This window comes from the organism of the source record quoted next, unplaced genomic scaffold, assembly GCF_019419815.1.
Source record: "Pyrus x bretschneideri cultivar Hongxiangsu unplaced genomic scaffold, Pyrus_bretschneideri_v1 Contig12, whole genome shotgun sequence".
Classification (NCBI taxonomy): Eukaryota; Viridiplantae; Streptophyta; class Magnoliopsida; order Rosales; family Rosaceae; genus Pyrus; species Pyrus x bretschneideri.
The window spans coordinates 4,052,776-4,074,190 of record NW_025999413.1 but is presented as its reverse complement, the minus strand read 5'-3'; the positions used below and the strand labels follow the sequence as shown (position 1 = coordinate 4,074,190).

The following is a 21,415-nucleotide window of genomic DNA, read 5'->3' as shown; positions in this document are numbered from 1 at the left end:
TAACAATTTTTCTAGAATTATTGATGATAAATATCTAGCTTGTTCGGTAGTGATCAGGTGATCTTGATAATTTTTCGGTGATCAGGGTTTTTTGGAAAGTTTTTATGTAAGAACAAACAGTCTTTAACTTTATGCAGCTAGTTAGCAAAAGTTTACATGATTTAAGAATTTTTTTGAGATAGATAAGATTCTAGCTAAGAGATAGTGGCGAAAATTTTGAGCAACTGATTCAATCAAAAATGCTCAGAACATTTTATTGCTTATTTGATTGGATCTGATACAGATTTTAAAGTGAGTTAAGGACTGGTTGACTTCTACACAAACAGAAGATCACCATATAGATGGGCAATGGGAACAATGGGGAATTGATAAGAGCTTGTGTCCATCGATATTAGCCAAGCAAATCCATGGAACTTGTGATGGACGGGTTTGAGGACTCCAGTTCTCAGATAAGCTGTGTTGCATGGGACATCCTCGAGGTCTCGAAGGAAAGAATGATAAGGACTGTGCAGTTGCAGGTCATTGACCATTTGGCGAAGCTCAGAAGCTTCCTCTTTGAGCTGAGCATTCTCTTCCAGAACCTTGTCGTGGGACTCTGAGACATGGTTCAGCTTGTCCACAAGTTGGTGATTCTCATTTCTGAGCCAAACCACTTGTGACCAGAGCTCATCCAAGTGCTTCTGCTTGCGCATACGCGATCTGCGCGCAGATTCTCTGTTAGATAACATTCGTCTTTGTTTCCTCTCGTTGATGAGACTGAGTTGCTGCTCATCAGCCTCATCAGAGGTTGAACTACTGAACGAGGATGGTTGCTGTGGATTGTTATTAATTTCTTGAAGTTGGGAATTAGGGAATTGAAAATTGTACAATGGGCTAGAAAACCGGTTAAATTGAAACGCAGTTGCGTTGCTTTGAGTGCTCATGCTGAAATGAGGAGGGTAGGGAGATGATGAGCTCAAGGGAGCGAGGTAATGGAGTCCGGTGGCCTCACCGGGCTGCATGGCTCCTCGAAGTTTCAACGGATAAATTCAAGGTCTTAGTGGTGAAGAAGGTGAGTGGAGAGCACTTAGTTTTTGTTTGCGTTAGGAGGGGGGAAGAGAGGCTTGAGGAGATGAGGTCTTTTATAGGGATGAAAAGTGTGAGAAAGTGCCTTCAGAGCTCAGCTGATTGGAAGATCATGCACATCATGTCTCTATTTTATGCTGCATCATCACATTCATCTATGTGTACATGAATGTCCGATCGAGAGATGTCTGTCTGTCTCTCGTTTACATGTTCGTTATGGGCATGCATCCATCGATTGATGGCTACATGCATGTATGCATGAAATGATATTTTACACGCATACATTCAACATGGGAGATTACAAGTAGGGTTAGTGGATAATAATTTTTCAGATCAAATCTCCGCTTACATGAGAGAGAGAGAGAGTTCATGTCATAAATTATTGGGAGTACAATTATTTTAATGGAAGAATGTTTATGCAAAATAATGCGGTGCAAGAGAAAATGGGATCAACAAGTCAATCTTAATTTTGGTGTGCCATTGTCAAGTCTATAGGGATGGATACTTGCCATCCAATAGAGCCTTGTGACGTAAGGAAATGGAAGAAATTAAAGAGGTTTTAGAAAGCCTAGAAGTTTATACGTACTGGTTATAATAATTAAGGAGCTGATTAGTGAGTCATCAAACACTTAAACTCCCTATCAGTTTATCAATTAATCAACCGTAAACAATAATTTGTTCGATCGTTAGCAACAAATGCCCGCTGCGGCGTTTTTAGTTGTTAGATTGATAGTGTAGTTTCAGATCTTCTACGATAAAATACGAAATACGTATAGCGATATGCTAATCCTATACACCACTTAGTAGTTAAAGTAGATAGCAAAATTCAAGTTAGAAATATATATCGGGGACATTTAAAGTGAGATATTGGATAACAATTTTCTTGTTCTCTTTTGTGAGCTGAGGGACAAAGGTGCAAGCATATATTCTCCAAGAAAGAGAAATGCAACTCAATTATTAACAATCTGCATTATTATAAAAATCAGTTTGTATTACTTTATTGGCCAGTTGAAGACAAATTGTACTCACCCAAATTAGTTTCGCCTTCTTTAGAGGTATATTTTTTTGTCACTTAATTCACCACGTAACAAATGTTTATTGGACAAATGATTCACATTTTGAGTACATGACAAATATTTATTTGACAAGTAACGCTACTAGAACCATAGCAACTAAGCTTGTGGTTACTACATCCATTTAAAACTCTTTTAGTTAGTGGACGACTGCATTTTAAGGTACATCCATAAATCCCATATATCCATTTCCCACCACTACTCTACAAGAGTTTTCCACTAAGTAACATCTACTAAATTTGAATGGCTTGAACAGAAGCTAATCTTTTCTCCATGTTCCTGCTACAGCTGACTTAATTTGATCTAAGTGCACCTTTAATTATGCTTAAATATTTAACGAAGTCGGGAAAAAACAGAGACCATTCTTGTAACTAAGATGTAGTTTCAAGAGTGGATCTCTGTTTTTTCCTGGCTTGGTTAAGTATTTAATCATAATTAATGGTGCACTTAGGTCAATTAAGTCAGTTGTAGCAGGAACATGGAGAAAAGATTACCTATTGTTCAAGCCATTCAAATTAGCAGATGTTACTTAGTGGAAACCCCTCTTGTAGTGTAGTGGTGGGAAATGGATATATGGGATTCATGGATATGTACTTTAAAATGCAGTCTTCCACTAACTAAAAGAGTTTTAAATGGATGCAGAAACCACAATCTTACAATCTTACTGATGATCAGGCAATGCTCTCTCTCTCTCTCTCTCTCTCTCTTCCCCACCTGAGGGTTTGAGTTGGGCCAAGTTGAGTGGACTGAATGGTCAACAATGCCATTAGACAGGTTTAGACTGCTCTATCTTTTCTTGTCTTGCAACTGTCCTTCCCCTGTTCCATACGTCTCTCAATTTTATTTTCTTTGAGGATTTGGAGTACATAGAGGTGGATGAGTAAGTAATTGAAAAACCCCAGACTTTGGAGTATGTTTTTCTGCTCAACTGTACTTGTAGTGTATATTGTATGGACAACTGCATTTGGTTGGTCAATGTTGCATCACTTAGTTTCGACTCCTTAGGTATGTCTGTGTGTGTGCTATAACCCTGGGTTGTATGTTCCCCTTCTCCATGTAACGCTGATCACGGAACATAGTCAACGTCACGCGAGAATATGGAGCCGAACATACACCTGGGTGTGCAAGGTTCCCCTTCTCCATGTAACGCTGATCACGGAACATAGTCAACGTCACGCAAGAATATGGAGCCGAACATACACCTGGGTGTGCAAGTTTCTCTAGTGGTATAGGGTTGGTTCGGAATTTGCTGGTGAAAAGAACGAGTGTTATCAATTCTACGCAGCTAAATTTAGCTTTAGTAAACCTGTTTAAATGGTCAACTATTTTCCGTCATGCTTATATGGTTTGTTGTTTATGTACAACGCTGGCCAATTGTTCAGCCAAGGAGGCCAGAAAATGCAGCAAACTTTTAGCTATAATCATGCTTGGTTTTGGTTGTAATTCAACAGATAGCTTACAACTATCCGTTTCACCAATTTTGGTAGTGCATGGCGCAAGCATGTTTGAATTCTGCTTTCAAGTACTAAAACATGCATGAACAATTGTTCCTAACAAAATTCTTAAGTTCAGGAGTATAATAAGAGAGATTTCCCCGACCACGGTTCAATTCTCACATCTTTATATCTCTCTTTACGTGCCCATGTTAAGTAAGTTATTGACGCATACTTAGCAACGTATACGTATGCACTCAAATTGAAGGAATACACCCCAAAAGAAACTTTCAACCTCAATTTTGAATGGCACTTTTCCTTCAAACCAAACGTGAGTGAAAGTGAGATTGAATCTAAAGATAGAACTCCTTTTTTCCCCTCACTCAACTTACATATCTTATCTACTTCTCAAAATCATTCTCCATATCTCTTCATTTGTTTCTATTTTATCCTTGAACTTTGTTGGACAATCACTACAATCCAAGGCTCCAAGGGCATTTTGGGAAAATAAAATGTCTTCGTCTGGGACATTTGCCCTACAATGACGGTCTAGTTGTGCACGGAAGGGCACTTGATTTAACTACTGCCCTTTTCGTACCACAAGACACTCCAAAAGAAATCCGAATTTATTTTAAAAAAGGAAACCCTAAAATTTTAACAACAAACGAGGATAGACACGAACAAAGGTAAAGACTAAAGTAGGCAGACGACAAAAACGCGAGCGCATGTTAGATGTCACACGTTGGCCTGGCAAACATTAACAAATAGAGATTTTTTAGCATGCTTGGAACACAACTTGTTATTCTAAATGTCATAATACAAGTAATACTTGCAAAAAAAAATTTCAATTGCTTATATTATGACATTTAATATACCAAATCGTGTTTCTGATATATGAAAAAATTTCTCAATTACAAACGCACATGGATGCTTAGTGCTCCACCTCCTAGCCCTATTCCTTGGCTTGTCAAAGTCTCTCTAGCTAGGTGGTCTAGCTAGGGTTTCTGTAGTGTCTAGGATTCTCTAAATTTGGAGAAAAATTTTAGTGTACTGGAACATGACCTAGTATACTAAGTGTCATAATACAATTGATTATCAAATTTTCTTTTTAAGTTTCTAGCTAATTATATTGTTATACTTAGTGTACTGGGTCGTATTCCCAGCACATTGAAAATCTCTCCTAAATTTGGTGGCTTTTTCAGGCTCCTCCACCAATCAAGAGGGGTTTGCAAGTTTTTGGGCATTGTCCTTAGATGCCCAGATGACAAGGTGCACCCCACCATCATTGCAGTTTTTGTTTTTGTTAAAAATGGTGATGGCATGGTGATGAAGTGGCTAGCTAGGGTAGGGCGTGTAGGTTTCATCCAACCCAGGCCATTCATGACGGTGGTTGGCTGGTGGATTTGCTTTGTTTTTCAACCTTTCTCAAATCATTCGTACGTATGCATTATAATCCTTATTCAAGTTATAACTTGATATATATTTGTTGGTTTATTTCCTCACAGTTTAACCTTCTAGAGTGTACGTAGTATCAAGAGTCTTGGTTTGCAAGAAGTTATGCGTTTGAAACTTATAATTTGTTGGGTTGCAGGTATTTATTAGGAAGTTGTGTATTTGAAGGCTACTTGAACTTATATGATTCTCTCACAGTTTCTTTCTAGGGATACACTTGTGAGTCTGGGAAAGAAGGGTTTAGGCACTCACAGTTATTCCAATTCAAAATTATGTTTTTGTGACGTGTGTTCTTAAATTCAAGTTTTGTTGTTTTAAATGAAACTATGAAAACGCAAACATGAATTTAGTCAAGTTGGCTTGTATTCCTCCTTTACACTTAAGTTTGAATATACAATATCGCTTATATTAAAAAGTACTATGAAATTAGTTTTATCTTACAATAATATTTTCCAATTCAAAATCATGTCTTTATCTTATATTTATATATGTTTGCTGAATTTCATTTGCTAGTCATTAGCATGATTAGTGAAAAAGGTTGAATTAATTTATCCCTTTAAATTGTTGTTAGCTATAATTCGTTGATGTAAGTCTGAAAAAAAATCCATGCCAATAAAATGTGTTGGTGCTAAAACTCGGACAGAGTTTGGTACACGATGTTTAACACGTATTTGTTCCGAGTGTTATTTTTGGTCTCAATATCACGAGATGGCTCAAGAGAAAGAGAGAATATGCATGACACTATTGGTAGTTGCCAACATATAGTATTTGTATTCGAGTATGTGAAGCTTGTGCGTTAATCTAACTTTTAAACAAATGATTGTGCACCGAGTGGGACACTAGTTCGGTTAAATTCTTTTATGTGCCTCGAGTGAATGAGGACTTAAAATTCAATGTAACTTCATGTATGCTTGCCTAAAAAGTAAATGAAACTGAAATAGAAACTAAATCGATAAATAAAATGTAATCATTTCATGATGGAGTCAAGATTACAACATGTTCACAAAATAAAACGTAGGCTAGTCTTACCTTAATTTTCAAAACTTCACGGTGAGGTGAATGTGAAAATAAATAGATTGAACGATGATTTAAGTACTCCTGGGTGAGGATCGGTAGCGTGGTACTGATCTTTCCCTATTTTAATTTATTTATTTTATTTGAGTAACAACTATTAAATTCAAATATCTTTAAATTAGGTTTTAAATTGTTGATTACAAATGTTTAAATATGAATTATAATAGATTTTGCACTGGAAAAATATATTTTGAAGATCATGAATATGATGGTTTGTTGTTATGGTAAGAGAAATAAAAGAAAATTTTAAAAAGTATAAAAAATAAAAAAAAAAACTAAAATGAAAAAAAAATTGAACAGGAGAATCGGTATGATTCTAGCGACACTTTTGAGGTTTAGTTGCTACCTTGACAGCAATAGTTCTAGTATATAATCGGTAGAAAAGTATCGATCGTATCATTCTTTTTTATTTTTTTATTTTTTCTTTTTCCATTGAATTTTTTTTTTTCTTCCTACCTTACTTTATTTAGATTCAAATACCTTTAGATTTATTTTTATATCCTTGTTTTCGATTGTTTTGACATGGATTATAAGAAAATGCATTTTGTAGAACATGAAGATGATAGTTTGGTGCTTAAGTCATTGATGAATGAAGGAGCTTCGGTCTTTATGGCACCCTCTGGAAAGGACGAGTCATAAGGGAGAAAAAAAAAACATACAACAGCGGTTTATAAATGTCCCACCTTTGGCAACAATGTTTCGTCCAGCCAACCATGGTTAACCTCTGAGATTAAAACTAAACTTTACCCCTATTGATAGTGGCCTATAAATGCCCACCTCTGGCAAGAATGCTTCGTGTAGGCAACACTCCCTGCCCCTTACAATGCCCTTCCCTCGGCACTAATGGTTCGTTTAAACAACAATGGTTGATTTGTGCGATTAAAACTGAACCCTACCCCATATTGATAGCGGCTTATATATGCTCCATCGCCGGCACCAATGCTTTGTGCAGGCAACAATGGTTGACCCATGTGCTAAGCTCGCCTCATTTTGCATGTCGTATTTTTGGTACGTTGAGTCACCCAGTTCTCGCGCGAATCATGTCTCATTTTGTGTGCCTCATTTTCCATGCGCCGAGCCCCTCTACAATTACACAAAACCTTGACTAACTCTTCAATCAACCCAACTGCTTTTTAGCACAAACCCAATTGCTCTTCAACAACACTCTCATGTTAGCTTTTCAGCTACAATCTCAAAGTCTTCATTCGAAGCAAACTGTCACATCCCGACCTAGGCTTGAGTTTATCGTAGCACGATATTGTCCGCTTTGGACCCTGACCATGCCCTCACAATTTTGTTTCTGGGAACTCACAAACAACTTCGCAAGGGGTCACCCATCCTGGGATTGGTTGATGTGGGATGTTACAATCCACCCCCCTTAAGGGGCCCAGGCCAGGATGTGACAATTTGGTATCAGAGCCACTCTGTCGTGTGGTGCAAGTGTGCCGACGAGGACGTCGGGCCCTTAAGGGGGTGGATTGTAACATCCCACATTGACCAAAGGAGAAAGGGTGATGTGCCTTATATGTGCATCCTCCCCTTCCTATAGCACGAGGCCTTTTGGGAGCTCATTGGCTTCGGGTTCCGTAGAAACTCCAAAGTTAAGTGAGTTTGGGCTAGAGTAATCTCAGGATGGGTGACCCCTTGAGAAGTTGCTCGTGAGTTCCCAAAAACAAAACCGCATGGTGGGGGCCCAAAACGGACAATATCGTGCTACTGCGGAGTCGAGCCTGGGTCAAGACGTGACACAAACACTGCTTACGATCCCTAAGATACTAAACTTTTTACAACTCAATTACCCCATGGTATGATTCCGTTGATGTCCATTTCCAACCACCATGATTTCCTCTCTAAGGCGCATGTTTTGTACTAAATCCAATATGACACTAGTGATCTTGGGTGGACTTCTCTAGCATTATGTTGCAGTTCATGGGATGAATCTTGCTAGAGTTTTACTACTTTCTTTACATTTCCAGTCAATTTTCATTTCAAGTTATGTAGCTCAGCTTATCAGCTTAACGAAGGTCATGAGTTTGAAGGTCTATGGTTCTATTATATAGGCAGTGGAGAATGAGCAACCTCGATCATATCGTTGAGCTGAAACAGAAGTAGATTGGTCATTTAGTGTTGACGGTAATTGTAATTCATGGTAGGTGACCTTTAACTATGTCCTTGAGGCGGTTAGCATGATCGTCTGTAGTGACTTCATCATGTTGGATGATGCTTACATACGTATTTAAAAGGACGAGATATTTCGATCTCTGGTCGTCTGAGTGGCAAACATACTTTGGAGGGATTTCTGTCTCAAGCCTCAGACTAAGTGAGATGGTCGTCCAAATTTTAGTTTGGGCTTTTCGAAGTTTTGGGCCCGCGTTGTGCAACTTTTGTGTAAATAAAAATGAATAAACCCCATAACAAGCCTTATTTTTGTTCATTTTTCAAACAAAATGAATTGTATAGAAATGAGAAGAGAGGGAACATTCTTCTCTTATTTACATAAATCTAATTAATAATCTTTTGTGAGAACAAAATGTTTAATTAGTACCACGTCACATTCTTATCCCAAGAGCATACGCATTATATGCCTCCTCTCTCACGGAGAAGGATTCTCTCCCTTCTTTTTTCCTTCACTTCCCTTCCCTTTTATTTGAACGGTCACAGTTAAGTCACGTCAATATCTTATATTAAGTTTTTATAGAAGAGAAAGACAAAATAAAGAGTGTAAGAAGAAGGAATGGAAGAGGATGGAAAGAGGAGGGGAGAGAATCATAGTCCCTATCCCACAGCCAAATCCTACTGTTTCTATATCATGAGGTCATTAGATCTCAAGAGATTGGTTAATACAGGATAAGCCCATCATGAGCTGATCACACCCTCTTAAGAATTTCTTCTTTTTCAGCTCCACTTTCTACTTATGCAATTAAACTAATCTCATTTCGCAGACAAGTTAATTACTCCATCAAATAATATTTGTTTAATGCTTTACACAAGATTTGCCATCTCTGGTGCAATGTATGTATTCATTTACTTAATTCTGGGTGGTGCATTTTGAGTAAGACTGACTCACAGTTGACAGGTACATGTGCTTACGTACTTGTAATAATAAAGTATCATTTAAAGTTGCAGGTTTAATTTAAGCAAAATGATTAGTTTAAACTTGGGTGCTTAATTACCTGCTCGTCATCAATATTGTTTGTTTTCACTGATACTTGTTGGTTGATACTGCTACTAATTAATTATATGGTAGTCTTGTAGTAAAAATGTCTTGGATTATCCAACCTACTGCTTGTTTTCATAAAAGGTACACGACTGCTGCTCTATTTTTATATGGTATATGGTGGCGATCTAATTATAAATTTAATTAATACAATGAGTGGTGCTTAAACACTGCGTTTTTTTTGTTTAATTACTTTAATTATGCACTGCCTGAAGTATTTTGGGTTTTAAACTAATCAAGTTGGCTTCTGAGTTTGTTTATAATTTCTTGATGCATGTCCTTCTAGCTAGGCTTGCTTATAACATATGAAAATAGGGGTTTACAAGCAATATTGGCAGAAAAGAGGATCTTGTAAACGCTCCGAATTACAAGACCTACGTGAAATTAGGGTTTCCAATATTAGTTAAGAATCATTGTGCTGCTAGCTAGCCAGCCCTCTGAATTTGTCTGTTACTTCACATGATCTTAAACACTATATATCTATAATCTGTATGCCATTGTCTCGCCAAATTTTCATAATCCATTGATCCTTGACCAAAATTTCTTACTAAGTTACAAATACAATATTATGGGAAAACAAAATGATGGCCATATCTAGCAGAAAAGAGAGGGCAAGATTGGTTTTGGTTGTATTCTTTGAAAAATCCAAAACTGCTTGCATATGCTTTCATAATTAAGCCATTTGGAAAGGGTTGTGGACTATTCAATTGGTCTTCGTTTATAGTTTTTAAGAATTAAGATGGTTAAACACGACACCCTTGCTGCTAGGTCTGCCAATGGCAACAAGAGACATTGTTTGGTGGACTAATTGAAAGGGCTAGCAACAGAAAATGGTAACAAAAAATGACCAAGAAGGCAAATCATAACGAATAAGTAAAAAACCCCTGAAGAAAACAAAAGCAAGAGGCAGGCACAAATATTGCTACCTGCAATATTATCTCCATGTTATATCAATTTCAAAGGAAAAATGATTGAAGTAATAATTCCAAAGTCCCCACTCGTTAGAAAAAAAATATCGGCTTGATCTAAATCAGAATGTGGCCTTTAACTAATTTGTGTAGAATTTTTGAACCAAGGCCACTCCCAAAGTCCGCATAATATGACAATATATTAATGTAAAAGTTTTTTCTAGAGGGACTCAGTGCTCTTTCTTTCTCTATGGAAACTACAAGAGCCATAAGGGTTTTATCCCCCCATTAGTGAAAATGACTGGTTTATTTATTTCTTGCATTTCTCTTTTCGTTATGTGTTTTGACGATGATGATTTAGGTTAAGGCATAGTTCTTCTTTTTTTTTTTTTTTTTTTTTTTTTTGTCGAAAAGTTAATGCATAGTTCAAACAGGCTACATTTGGAAGTGGGGTGAACTTTTTACCATTCTTTATATTGACGTTTTGGAAGTCGGGGAGATGATCAATACTACTCGTTGATGTTGATGATAGTGATGGTAGCGACAGTGACGTTTTTGATATCTTCGGGGTGATGAATATGGTCATCTGCTGGCGACTCAGATCTGCTTCTTTGGGTGGCGCTAACACCTCTCATGGTGCCAGAAATTTGGAAGACGCCAGAAGACAGTAGATAATGTACAGATATGATCAGTCACGCGTATATAGGAAGAGCTTCATCTAGGGTTTCACTTAGAAGCAAACTCTCTTTCTGTAAATAAAAATAGAAACTAACGGACAAGGAATAGCTATACCTTCTCCATTTACCTTTTCCTTCTTACATTCCCTATTCATCATTTGACATTTGTACTCGACTTACACAATAAACTAAACACTTAGTAAATGGAGAAGGTAACTAGCATTCTTCTTTACTAAAAATTTGGTCAATGGATAAGATCATCTTTTTAAACCAAAAATTACAGCTATATTGTACCACAAAAAACAAAAACGCTTAGTAAATGAAGAAGGTAGCTAGCATTCCTCTTTACTAAAAACTTGGTCAATGGATAAGATCATCTTTTTAAACCAAAATTACAGTTATATTGTACCACAAAAAACAAAAGACAAACAAATAGAGGGTTATATTGATCAACATACATCAACATACGAATTCGTTATATATATTGTATAGATACAGTGACCCACCGCCTTGAGGGAGTTGTGGAAGGATTTCAATCACTACATCGTCTCGGAGATCACTAGTTCTTGATGACGATGATGCTGGTGATCTTTTTTATTCTTTTGAGTTTTGAATATGCTGGTGAACTTGTTGGATCAATCTACATAATTCTTTTATCCATAATTAACGACTTGCAGAAGAAACATCGGCAGCTTGTCAAACTTTGTTAAATAATGATCATAAAATTTCAATTAACGACTACGAAATTTTCGTTGCTAAAATAATATATCAACTTACAGACAAAGTGGATGCATAACTACTACAAAAGTGACCAATATTACTAATTAAGTGTGACAAATTTTAGCTTGTCTACGTACGATACACATTAATTGATGAACTCACAAACAAAACTAGAAACTTCAGTATGAAAAATCAATGTCCTTCGTGATACATCAATTTATTATATCTTCAAGAAAGAATTAATGGCTAGCTTATATGATCAGATTCTGCCATGTGCCTCATCTCTCTTGCACTTCCTGCGTAGACGTAGTTTTGTGACAGATACTTTACCCCTAGCCCTAAGTCTGCTCATCTCTCTTGCACTTCCGATCGACTATGCCTTCCAGTCTTCCGCTCATCGAAAATACATACTCCTCATCTTGAGGTCCAATCGTTCCTCTAAATTCATTGATGCAAAGGTTAAAGAATTAGAGATGAGAGTGAGCCAACACTTGGACATATACGTGCACTGATAAGCGGATGTATGAGGGAGTCGGCAAAAAAATTCAACTATTACATCGCCAGGGGTCTATCAACAGACAACTTTTTCGATGTTTTTGGGTGATGATTATGGGGAGAGGCCAGTATTGCTCCAAGGGGCGACTGGGATCTGCTTCTTTTGGTACCAATAGCACCTCTCATAGTGGCAGAAATTTGGAAAACGATAGAAGATAGTAGATACAAGTCACGTATACATAGGAGAGTTTTATATAGGGTTTTACCCAAACCTAGATTCCTTATTTGTAATTGAAGTGACTCTTGATGGTCAAATGGACAAGGTCTTCATATGAAAGATTGCTCGCCAAAGCATTCAAGTACCGGCTTAGATCTTCAAAAAGATTGCTCACCAAAGCGAATTACATTACATTCATAATGTTTACTTTCGTCGATGATGATCAATGGATCCAAGACGATGAGAATGTGCTGAAGATGATCACTAATGCCACCAGGGCCTCCACTCATCCAATACACAATTGGCTTCTCTCTCGGAGTGGAAACTCATGAGCCTTTCGAATAACGGAGTCAGCGGCTTGGAGGACGATGATATTCTTGTAAGGAATTCCTCTGATTTGTGGTTTACCAGGGTACGGATTATCAATTTGGAGGGATAAAAGGCGCCTAATGAAATAAGAATCAGAGATGAGAGTACACCAACGATTGGAAACGCACTTGCACTGCAAAATAAATTTAGGGTTCCGACCAATACAACGTCATGAAGATCATCAAAATTGATAGTGTTATTCATCAATTTTGATAATCTTGTGTTTTTATGAGGATTTTTTTTTTTTTGTTAAATCTTTGTATGTTGATGGATTCCATTGTAGCCCTTTTTTGTTGCAGACTTGACCTACGAAACCGAAATCGAAGTACATATATACTTCCTCGCTTGTGACGTTACTTACGTGCCCTTCATTGATTTTTTATAGTTTTTTAGTTTCTAATTGCCACCCAAAAATTAATTATTTCCATTAAATAAATCCAGATTAATTAGGAGTGGTATCTTTGGTAACACAAATATTTCTCCTATAAATTACCACATGATTGATCTTTGCATTCCTATTTCCAGTAGGATTAGCGTGCTTTCAAATTTTAGTAGGATTAAATTGCTTAATTTCCTTTTCGTTTTAGGATTAATTTGTAATTTGCTTAACATCCTATTTCAGCTAGGATTAGGATTTCTTCAAATTTCTATTAGGATTAGGCATTTCCTGTTTGTTTCGGGATATGTCCTTGTGTATAAATACACAGATCTTGGACTTGGTGGATCATCACATTGGTGAGTGAACAAATTTTCTAGCATACTTCCACGCGCTAATAGATTTTTATGCGAAGACCTTTTTTAGGTTTACTTTCCTCTACAATTTTCTAAATCCCTACCAGTTAATTAGTCTGTATCATCCAGCATGTCACAAGAGGGCGAAGTTTTGGGAGGTTCTTCGAAGAAGCGGAAGCTGGGCGGGGCGGGATCAGGCCCGGTTCTGAGTCCTCAGCCGCTGAGGCAGGTGAGAGCCCGGCAGAGCTGTAAGCAGTTTTGGAAGGCCGGGGATTATGAAGGAGCTCCTTGTAGCGATGATCATACTTCTGCTGCTGGCGGGATCGACCACGTTAGGGTTCATCCCAGATTTCTGCATTCCAATGCCACAAGTCACAAGTGGGCTCTCGGCGCTTTTGCCGAGCTTTTAGACAATGCACTGGATGAGGTTTGCAGTGGTGCTACTTACGTCAACGTCGATGTGCTTGAAAACAAGAAGGATGGAAGCAGAATGTTGCTGATCCAAGATGATGGCGGTGGTATGGATCCGAGCAAGATGCGACACTGCATGTCGTTGGGGTATTCGGTGAAAAGCAAAATTAGAGACACCATAGGACAGTATGGAAACGGTTTTAAGACGAGTACTATGAGGCTAGGAGCAGATGCGATCGTGTTTTCACGCTGCGAAGGAATACATGGAAAAAATGATACGCGGAGCATCGGATTGCTGTCTTACACTTTCTTGAAGAGCACTGGAAAGGAAGACATTGTAGTTCCCATGCTTGATTATGAGAGAAGAGGAGGAGCTTGGCACAAAATGTTTCGATCCTCCGAAAGAGACTGGAAGAAAAATATCGAGACAATCGTTCAGTGGTCGCCATTTTCTAGCGAAGAAGAGCTGCATTGTCAGCTCTTAACGATTAAGGACCATGGCACCCAAATAATCATATACAACCTTTGGGAGGACGACGAAGATCAGTTGGAGCTTGATTTTGACACCGACCCTCATGATATTCAACTCAGAGGTGTCAATCGGGACGAGACGAACATACAAATGGCTCAAGATTATCCCAACTCGCGAGTTTTCTTGACGTACCAGCACTCGTTGAGGAGCTATGCATCGATTCTCTATTTGCGGCTTCCTTCTAACTTTCGGATCATCCTTCGCGGGAAGGAAGTTGAGCACCACAACATAGTGAATGATATGATGATGTCCCAGCAAGTCACCTATCGGCCAACCGGGGCTGACGGGAACCAAACAAGTGCAAATGTGATTGCTGCTGTCACCATCGGGTTTGTAAAGGATGCAAAATCTCATATCGACGTTCAAGGGTTCAATGTTTATCACAAGAATCGACTGATTAAGCCGTTTTGGAGGCTTTGGAATGCTGCAGGAAGCGACGGCAGGGGTGTTATCGGTGTTTTGGAAGCTAATTTTGTTGAACCAGCTCATGATAAGCAGGGGTTTGAGCGTACAACGGTTCTTTCGAGACTCGAGAAACGATTGATACATATGCAAAAGGATTACTGGGGTTCTAACTGCCACAAAATCGGGTATGCTCGGCGACGTACTAAGAAGATCATCAACGACTCTGCAAATCGTAAGGAGACTAGTCCTGATCCTCCATCTACCACGCCATGCAGCAAGAAGAGACCATTTTCGGGTCCTGATTTACCCGCACTTCAGGGTGTTCGTTCAAGAGCTTCTGAAAGGATCACCAGCAACAGAGTCCAAACCCCCAAGCAATCTGGGACACTAGGATCATCAAGGTCTTATGAACCATCAGCACCACCTTCGCCCGCCAATGTTCCATCATCATTACCACCTTCGCCAGCCAATGTTACCAATGCAGATGCAGACATGCATGTTTCCATGTCTGATGTGGGTGGCCAACCTCGTGAGGGATTTGCTGCTAAAGAAGACTCTGGGAAAGATTGCCCGACTCGGTTATCTTCACGTACAAAAGATACTGAACAATCACAGCACGACTGTTCACCAAGTAGCCCAGGAGCCAGTTCACCGCACGGTCATGATGTCAATGCTGAGCGTTCCCGCATGGATCGTGGTCAAGTTGTAGGGGTGCAGCAACTGAAAACAGCATATATCCAACTGAGGAAAATATTGGAGAAGAAAGATCAGAGGTGCAAGTCACTTGAAACTCAGCTCCTAGCGGCACAACAAAAAATTACAGAACTGAACAATGAAGAAGACACCATAATTGGCATATTCTCTGAGGAGAGGGAGCGTCGAGACAAGGAGGAGAAGAGTTTGAGAGAGAAGCTGAAGAATGCAACAGATACCATTCAACAATTGCAACAGCAACTCGAAGCAATCAAGTCCGCCTAAGTCTAGCCTTTTGTTCACTACTTCTTTAGTTAGGACTTGGGGGCGAAATGTATGTAGTTTGATCTGAAATCCGGTAGTAGTACTTTAACGTAGATCTCATGTATTCGTTTTTCGCAATTTGACAAATTTCAAACTCTAATAAGATACTTCTTCAAAGTTCAAACTAATTTTCATTAACCCTCTTGCAAGGTTGGTGCATAAACACTACTAAAAACTCAAGTAACATGAAACGCAAAGCAATTTATTACACTGGGAAACTCCACCAAATTAACAAAAGCTATACGATGTTCAAAACCATTACAAGCTTCATTTCATCATCAGATATAAGACTGCCCGAAAAACGCATATTTACAATTTTTACATTTAGCAAAGCAAGATTATATATATCTGTATAGCATCTTAGACAAACTGTTCAAACCCAAACTCAAACCTGACCTGTGAATCCCCTGGCTCGCCTCGAGCAGCGCTTTCACACTTGTTTCTTTCGTAATCTGGATCATCCGTGGGAAGCTCATACCGACAAACAGGGCATGTATTCCGAATGCCCAACCACGGCACAATGCAGTCCTGATGGTAGTAATGGCAACAGGGCAAGCTCCTGACTTTATCCTCCACCAAGATGTTGTCTTTACAAACAGCACAAACCGCTTCTTCTTTCTTCAATTGTTCCACTGTAAACTCAACAGATGGAAGATCCTCAACCACACTTAAAGCCGCCGGAGGACTACCTTTCATTGCATTGGCATTCTCCACGAACTGCCCGAAAATCGTGTTGATGTACTCTGCAGTCTCCAAGTCAAGATCGTCATCATCGGCGAACCTCCGAAAATTGTTGACTGTCAAGAGAATTTCCCACTCCAGGCTCCGTGCCGCTCCTTCCGGAACCTCTTCTTCTTCAGTGGAAAACCCAGAGGTCACCGACAGCTCTTCCACTCCGCCGTTGACCGGACTAGTCTGGATCGATTCGGAACTTTCAAGCATACTCCTCTGCTCCATCAAGAAGAGATTATCCCAAATTGACTGGATACCCGAATCGGTGATCCGATTACTTTCTATGTCATCGATAGAACCGGAATCCGAATCTGATTCAGATTCCAGCCCAACAATCCGAAGCCCACCAGCTCGCGAGTCAGCTCCCGACAGGCTTATAAACTCCCCCAATTCAGAACCCAATCGCTGAGAATTTGACCCAAACGCTAAATTCGACTCCGTCTCGTCGCCATCCTCAAGACCCCCAATTTCCAATTCGGTCGCAACCGGATCCGACCGCGAACCCGAATCGACGACGCCGTCGGTCTTGGGCTGCTGCTCAGAGCTGCGGCGGTCGAAGAGATCGGTGACGAAGCAGCTGACGTCATGGTCCGAATCGGAGGCGACGTCGGAGAACCAGTCGCAATCGGAGGAGCTCCGGGGATCGAGAGGATCGGGCGCGAAGGGGTTGCAGTTTTGGTTGGCGCACCAGTGGGTGAGGGGATCGAGGAGGGGGGTTGGGTGGGATTGCGGGTCGTCGGGTTCGTTTGGTGGTTGCGGCTCGCGGGGTAGGTGAGAGGTGGCGGAAGGCTCAGACATTGTTTACGAAAAATAATAATGCAAAAAATTAGAGGAAAATTTTCGGTTGGTGGCGCCTACGGTTTATATAGTGCACCCTGCGGGGTTTTCTTCCCTCGTTATTTTTTTTTATTTTTTATTTTAAGGGTCTTATCCAAAAATAAAAGTAAGCACAAAATTTAATAAAGAAAAATTGATGTCAGACGGAAGTCATCCTATAAATGTTGTATTCATGCTGGTTCGACGTCCGAATCATAGTATTCATTCTTATGCGAATTGGAATGAAAAACGATGGATATTTTTTCTCAAAATAGTTTAGTCCACAACGCTCTATTTCCAATAGGTATTTGTAAATCAAACAAATATAACGCTTGTATAGATTAATTTTTCGGAGACATATTACTAAAACTTGTTATTTATAGAAGTTGAACCTAAAACATATTACTAATTTATAGTGTTATTACGTTCTGTATGTTAGGGGTTTTGTATCATTTTCTCTCTTCACGTCTTTCATTATTTTCAAGTAAAACGTTTTGTTGTGGAAATGAATTTAGTTTGGAATTTTTTTTTGTACTAAGAATTGAGATGTTGAAATACGGATGAGATGACGGTGTATTACTTAAGAAGAGAAAGTATTTTAAGTAAAAAATACATATACCTTGTATAAAACACATTTCTATTTAGTTTACAACTTTATTTAATAAAAGTTCTTAATTTATCGTATCTACCGTTGAGGACTAAATATTTCTTTTTAATCAACACAAACATTTGAGCATAGAACCTTTTTCAACTTCAAGGGAAAAAAAACAATGAACATCTTAACTTACAAACTTACGCATTAATTACTTCTAAGCAGATAAATACACTTTATACTGCTTTGCAAACAGGGACGGATTTAGAATTCAAAACTACAATAAATTTTTCTATGTGATTGAAATATACACCTCAACAAAACAGGTGGTCCCCATTAATAACATGTTGACACCTGTATTCTTATAACATAAATACAATTATTATAAAAATAAAAAAATTAAACCGACTCCCCGTATTCCGAGTCTCCAAATCGCCTCCCACATCCTTCTCCTCCCATGCCTCCCCTATTGGCCAACTCATTGCCAGAGACGTGCATCGTCCACCCCACTCATCCCTTCCTTCCTCACACATTTTTCTCTCCCTTTCTTTTTCATCTCAATATTTTGTCCTCCTTCTTATGCTTTTTCTGAGATGGACACAAGGGATGCTGAAAGACAAATCTTAAATTGGAGGTCGGAGACGGCAAATTTGGTCGATGGAGGTGGGGGAGAATTAGAGAAAATGGGGGAAAGAAAAAGAGGAAGAGAGGATATATGGAGTGTCGCCGATGGAATCACAAAGCGGTGATGGAGGTGGGTGGTTTTTGAAGAGTGGATGGTTAGCATGGAAGGGTAGTCAGGAAAGTTTTCTGACTTCTTTCTCTTTGAACTGTAGGGGTATATTAGGAATTTTGTTTATTAATGCCTATCATAAATATCAAAACGTGACAATCTTTTTATTTGAATAATAAAATAGGCATGTGTTAAAGTTGTATTAATTAGGAATTCCAAGTAAGCTAATGTGCCCGTCATTTGGATAAATTTCTCCAAAACTACATCCTATATACACTAATTCTCGAGATTTGAGAGCATCCAATTCAAATAGTTTAATTTCATACCTAAGAACAAAGGAGTCCATTCTCCTTAAAAACTATGGCATGGTTTCCTCGCGCTTCTCTTCGAGCTCATAGAATGCTTCCTTGACTACCTCAAATACATCTTCAGGAGGCCTTTCAGCATCAATCTAGGCAGAATCAAAGAAGAAGAAAACAATTAACATACTAATTACAGATAAGCTCCATCACAAACAGTTCATTAAACTATACGGTAAGACTAGCTATATGTCGACGAGCAAAAGCCCTTGAGGAGATGGTTACCTTTCGAACCTTTCCCTTGGCGCTGTAATAATTGACTACAGGAATGGTGCATTCGAAATAAACTTGAAGACGCTTCTGAATCGTATCAATGTTATCGTCAACTCTTCCCTTCGAAGACCGCAAAGAGTACGGATAAGGAAGAGTTCGACAGGTTTACAGACATCGACAATCTGTAAACTAAAGAAGCATATTAAGAACAACACAATTTGCTCGCATGGTTTCTGTTTAAAAGACGTCTTGTCATTTCTCCTTCTGAGCAGTCAAGAAATAGTACAAAATTCGGCTCGAATTTCATCTGCATTAACATAAACTTTGGTTCTTCATGAATATATTAAAATCTAACAAACACTACTACTTTTGAAGATCATTGATACTTTTAACGAAAACTACAACCCTACAATTCTTTCAGCTGCAACTATATTTTCTACATTCTACGGGAAGCCATCAACGAGAAACTTCTTGTTTCGGCTCCTTTGCATTGCCTGTTGCAGAAGTTTGACAACCAAATCGGAAGGAACCAGTCGTCCTTCCTTCTTAAAGTCCTTGATCATCTTACTGTAGAGAGAAATTTGCAACAAATATAAGATGTGAGAAAATGTGGCTTAATAGGTTTTGAAAAAAATGGTTGGTAGATTTCCATCATACAAGAATGATGACATTTTACTTGTGAAAGAAAGACTTTTTTGAATGAATCAAATACCTGTATTCAGTTCCAGCCTCAGCTTCTGCTTCAAGAAGATCACCAGCATTCAGATGGCAAAACCCAAAGTGTGAAACAATCTTAGCGCATTGCGTACTCTTTCTGCTACCTGAACCACCTGTAAAACAATGTTTTAATTAAGACCATGAAATTGTGTAACAAGTAGCGGCTATTGGATAGTCATTTCACTTCACTTAAAAAAACAAAAATTGAAAACGAAATAGTTATCAAGCAGACTGAAAACAAAATAGTTATCAAACAGACTGAAAACAAAATAGTTATCAAACAGCTCATCTAACATAGATGATAGTTAAGATGCTTCCTAATTAACCAGGTCTATTAGTTTGGAGGAAAAATGTCGTAAACTTTTTACCTGAAACACAGATGATAATTGTGTGCCCTTTAGGCTTACGTTCACTTGGGTCCTGACAAATCAAACATAAACACACACAAATACATTCAATAATTTCACTAATAATAATTATCTAAAAATCACACAAAAAAAAAAAAAAACAAGAACAAAAACAAAAAACAAAAAAAACAAACAAACAAAAGAATTGACACTTGACACCAACCTTGTTTGGAGTCACAATTGCCCCTTGTGCTGCTTATATCATTTTCAATGGTCTCCACGAATCCTATTCATCATGAGCTTGTTTAGAAGCAAATTTGTTTGATAAATTCGAATAGTACAACAAAGACGTCTGCAGGACCGCCAATCAAAGCACCACGTTCAAAAAGAAACAAGGCCATTGCGGCAAAATTGCATAGAAGCTTGATATTATAGTTTCTATTGTATCAAACTCAAAACATAAGAACCTAATCACCTGACAAAAGGTTATACAGGGAGTGATAGGATGTAGAGAGGGTCTAACAGGGAGAAGACTTGCTCAAGAGTGCATGTTGGTGGCAGACTTTGTAGCAGAAAACGATGTCGATCTTGGTGTAAAACGGTGGCATGGGTTCTGGGACACCGATTAGACCGTTTGGAGAGAATTGAGGCGGTGGGTTTAGTGGTTTATTCGTTTTATATAACAAATGAATTAGTCTTCTCTCATGCGTACATAAGTTGAGAATATTCGCTACACGTGAGGGGGTGTGTTGAGAATGAGTCTCATATTGATGGGATGAGGGACTTTGCATGGGCTTATAAAAAGTTGAGTTACTCCTCATATTGCCAATTGGTTTTATGATGGAACCTCAACTTTCTTTATAGTATCAGAGCAGCTTGTCGTGTGAAAGCCCAAGGGCCACACGTGCTCACGCGTCGCCCACTTATTGTCCACATATAGACTTGAAAATCGGCCACACGTGCGGGATCATTGGTGATGGACAATATTTGCTATGTACTTATATGTTCTTGGGCTACTCCCCATATTGTCAATTGATTTTATGGTGGAACCTCAATTTCAAGCCTAACACGTGGACAATACAATGGGGTGATGTAGAGCGTATGTGTGG

The 21,415-nt window shown here is 38.7% G+C and overlaps 3 protein-coding genes and 1 pseudogene across 4 annotated transcripts; 1 reads left to right on the top strand and 3 right to left on the bottom strand.

Moving 5' to 3' along the window:
- Positions 1-214: 214 nt before the first annotated feature.
- Positions 215-1,088, bottom strand: LOC103966812 (basic leucine zipper 43-like). Its single transcript, XM_009380030.3, is given in 2 exon segments — positions 215-439; positions 441-1,088. Coding segments are annotated over 2 exon segments (609 nt in total). The 5' UTR covers positions 1,002-1,088; the 3' UTR covers positions 215-391.
- Positions 1,089-13,562: 12,474 nt separating this feature from the next.
- LOC103966809 (protein MICRORCHIDIA 4-like) lies at positions 13,563-15,385 on the top strand. The gene is made up of 2 exons (XM_048577656.1): positions 13,563-15,286; positions 15,379-15,385. Exons 1-2 carry the CDS (start codon positions 13,563-13,565, stop codon positions 15,383-15,385), a joined length of 1,731 nt encoding a protein of 576 aa, XP_048433613.1.
- LOC103966808 (E3 ubiquitin-protein ligase Praja-2) lies at positions 15,288-17,371 on the bottom strand. Of its 2 annotated transcripts, none has more exons than XM_009380028.3 (2): positions 16,194-17,371; positions 15,288-15,521 (listed from the first exon to the last, which is right to left on the bottom strand). In XM_009380028.3, exons 1-2 carry the CDS (start codon positions 17,325-17,327, stop codon positions 15,429-15,431), a joined length of 1,227 nt encoding a protein of 408 aa, XP_009378303.2. In that variant the 5' UTR covers positions 17,328-17,371; the 3' UTR covers positions 15,288-15,428. The 2 variants fall into 2 exon arrangements, with proteins under 2 accessions (XP_009378303.2, XP_048433998.1); XM_048578041.1 differs by having other exon boundaries at positions 15,288-15,500.
- Positions 17,372-19,028: 1,657 nt separating this feature from the next.
- Positions 19,029-20,707, bottom strand: LOC103966837 (annotated as a pseudogene).
- Between the last annotated feature and the right edge of the window lie 708 nt (positions 20,708-21,415).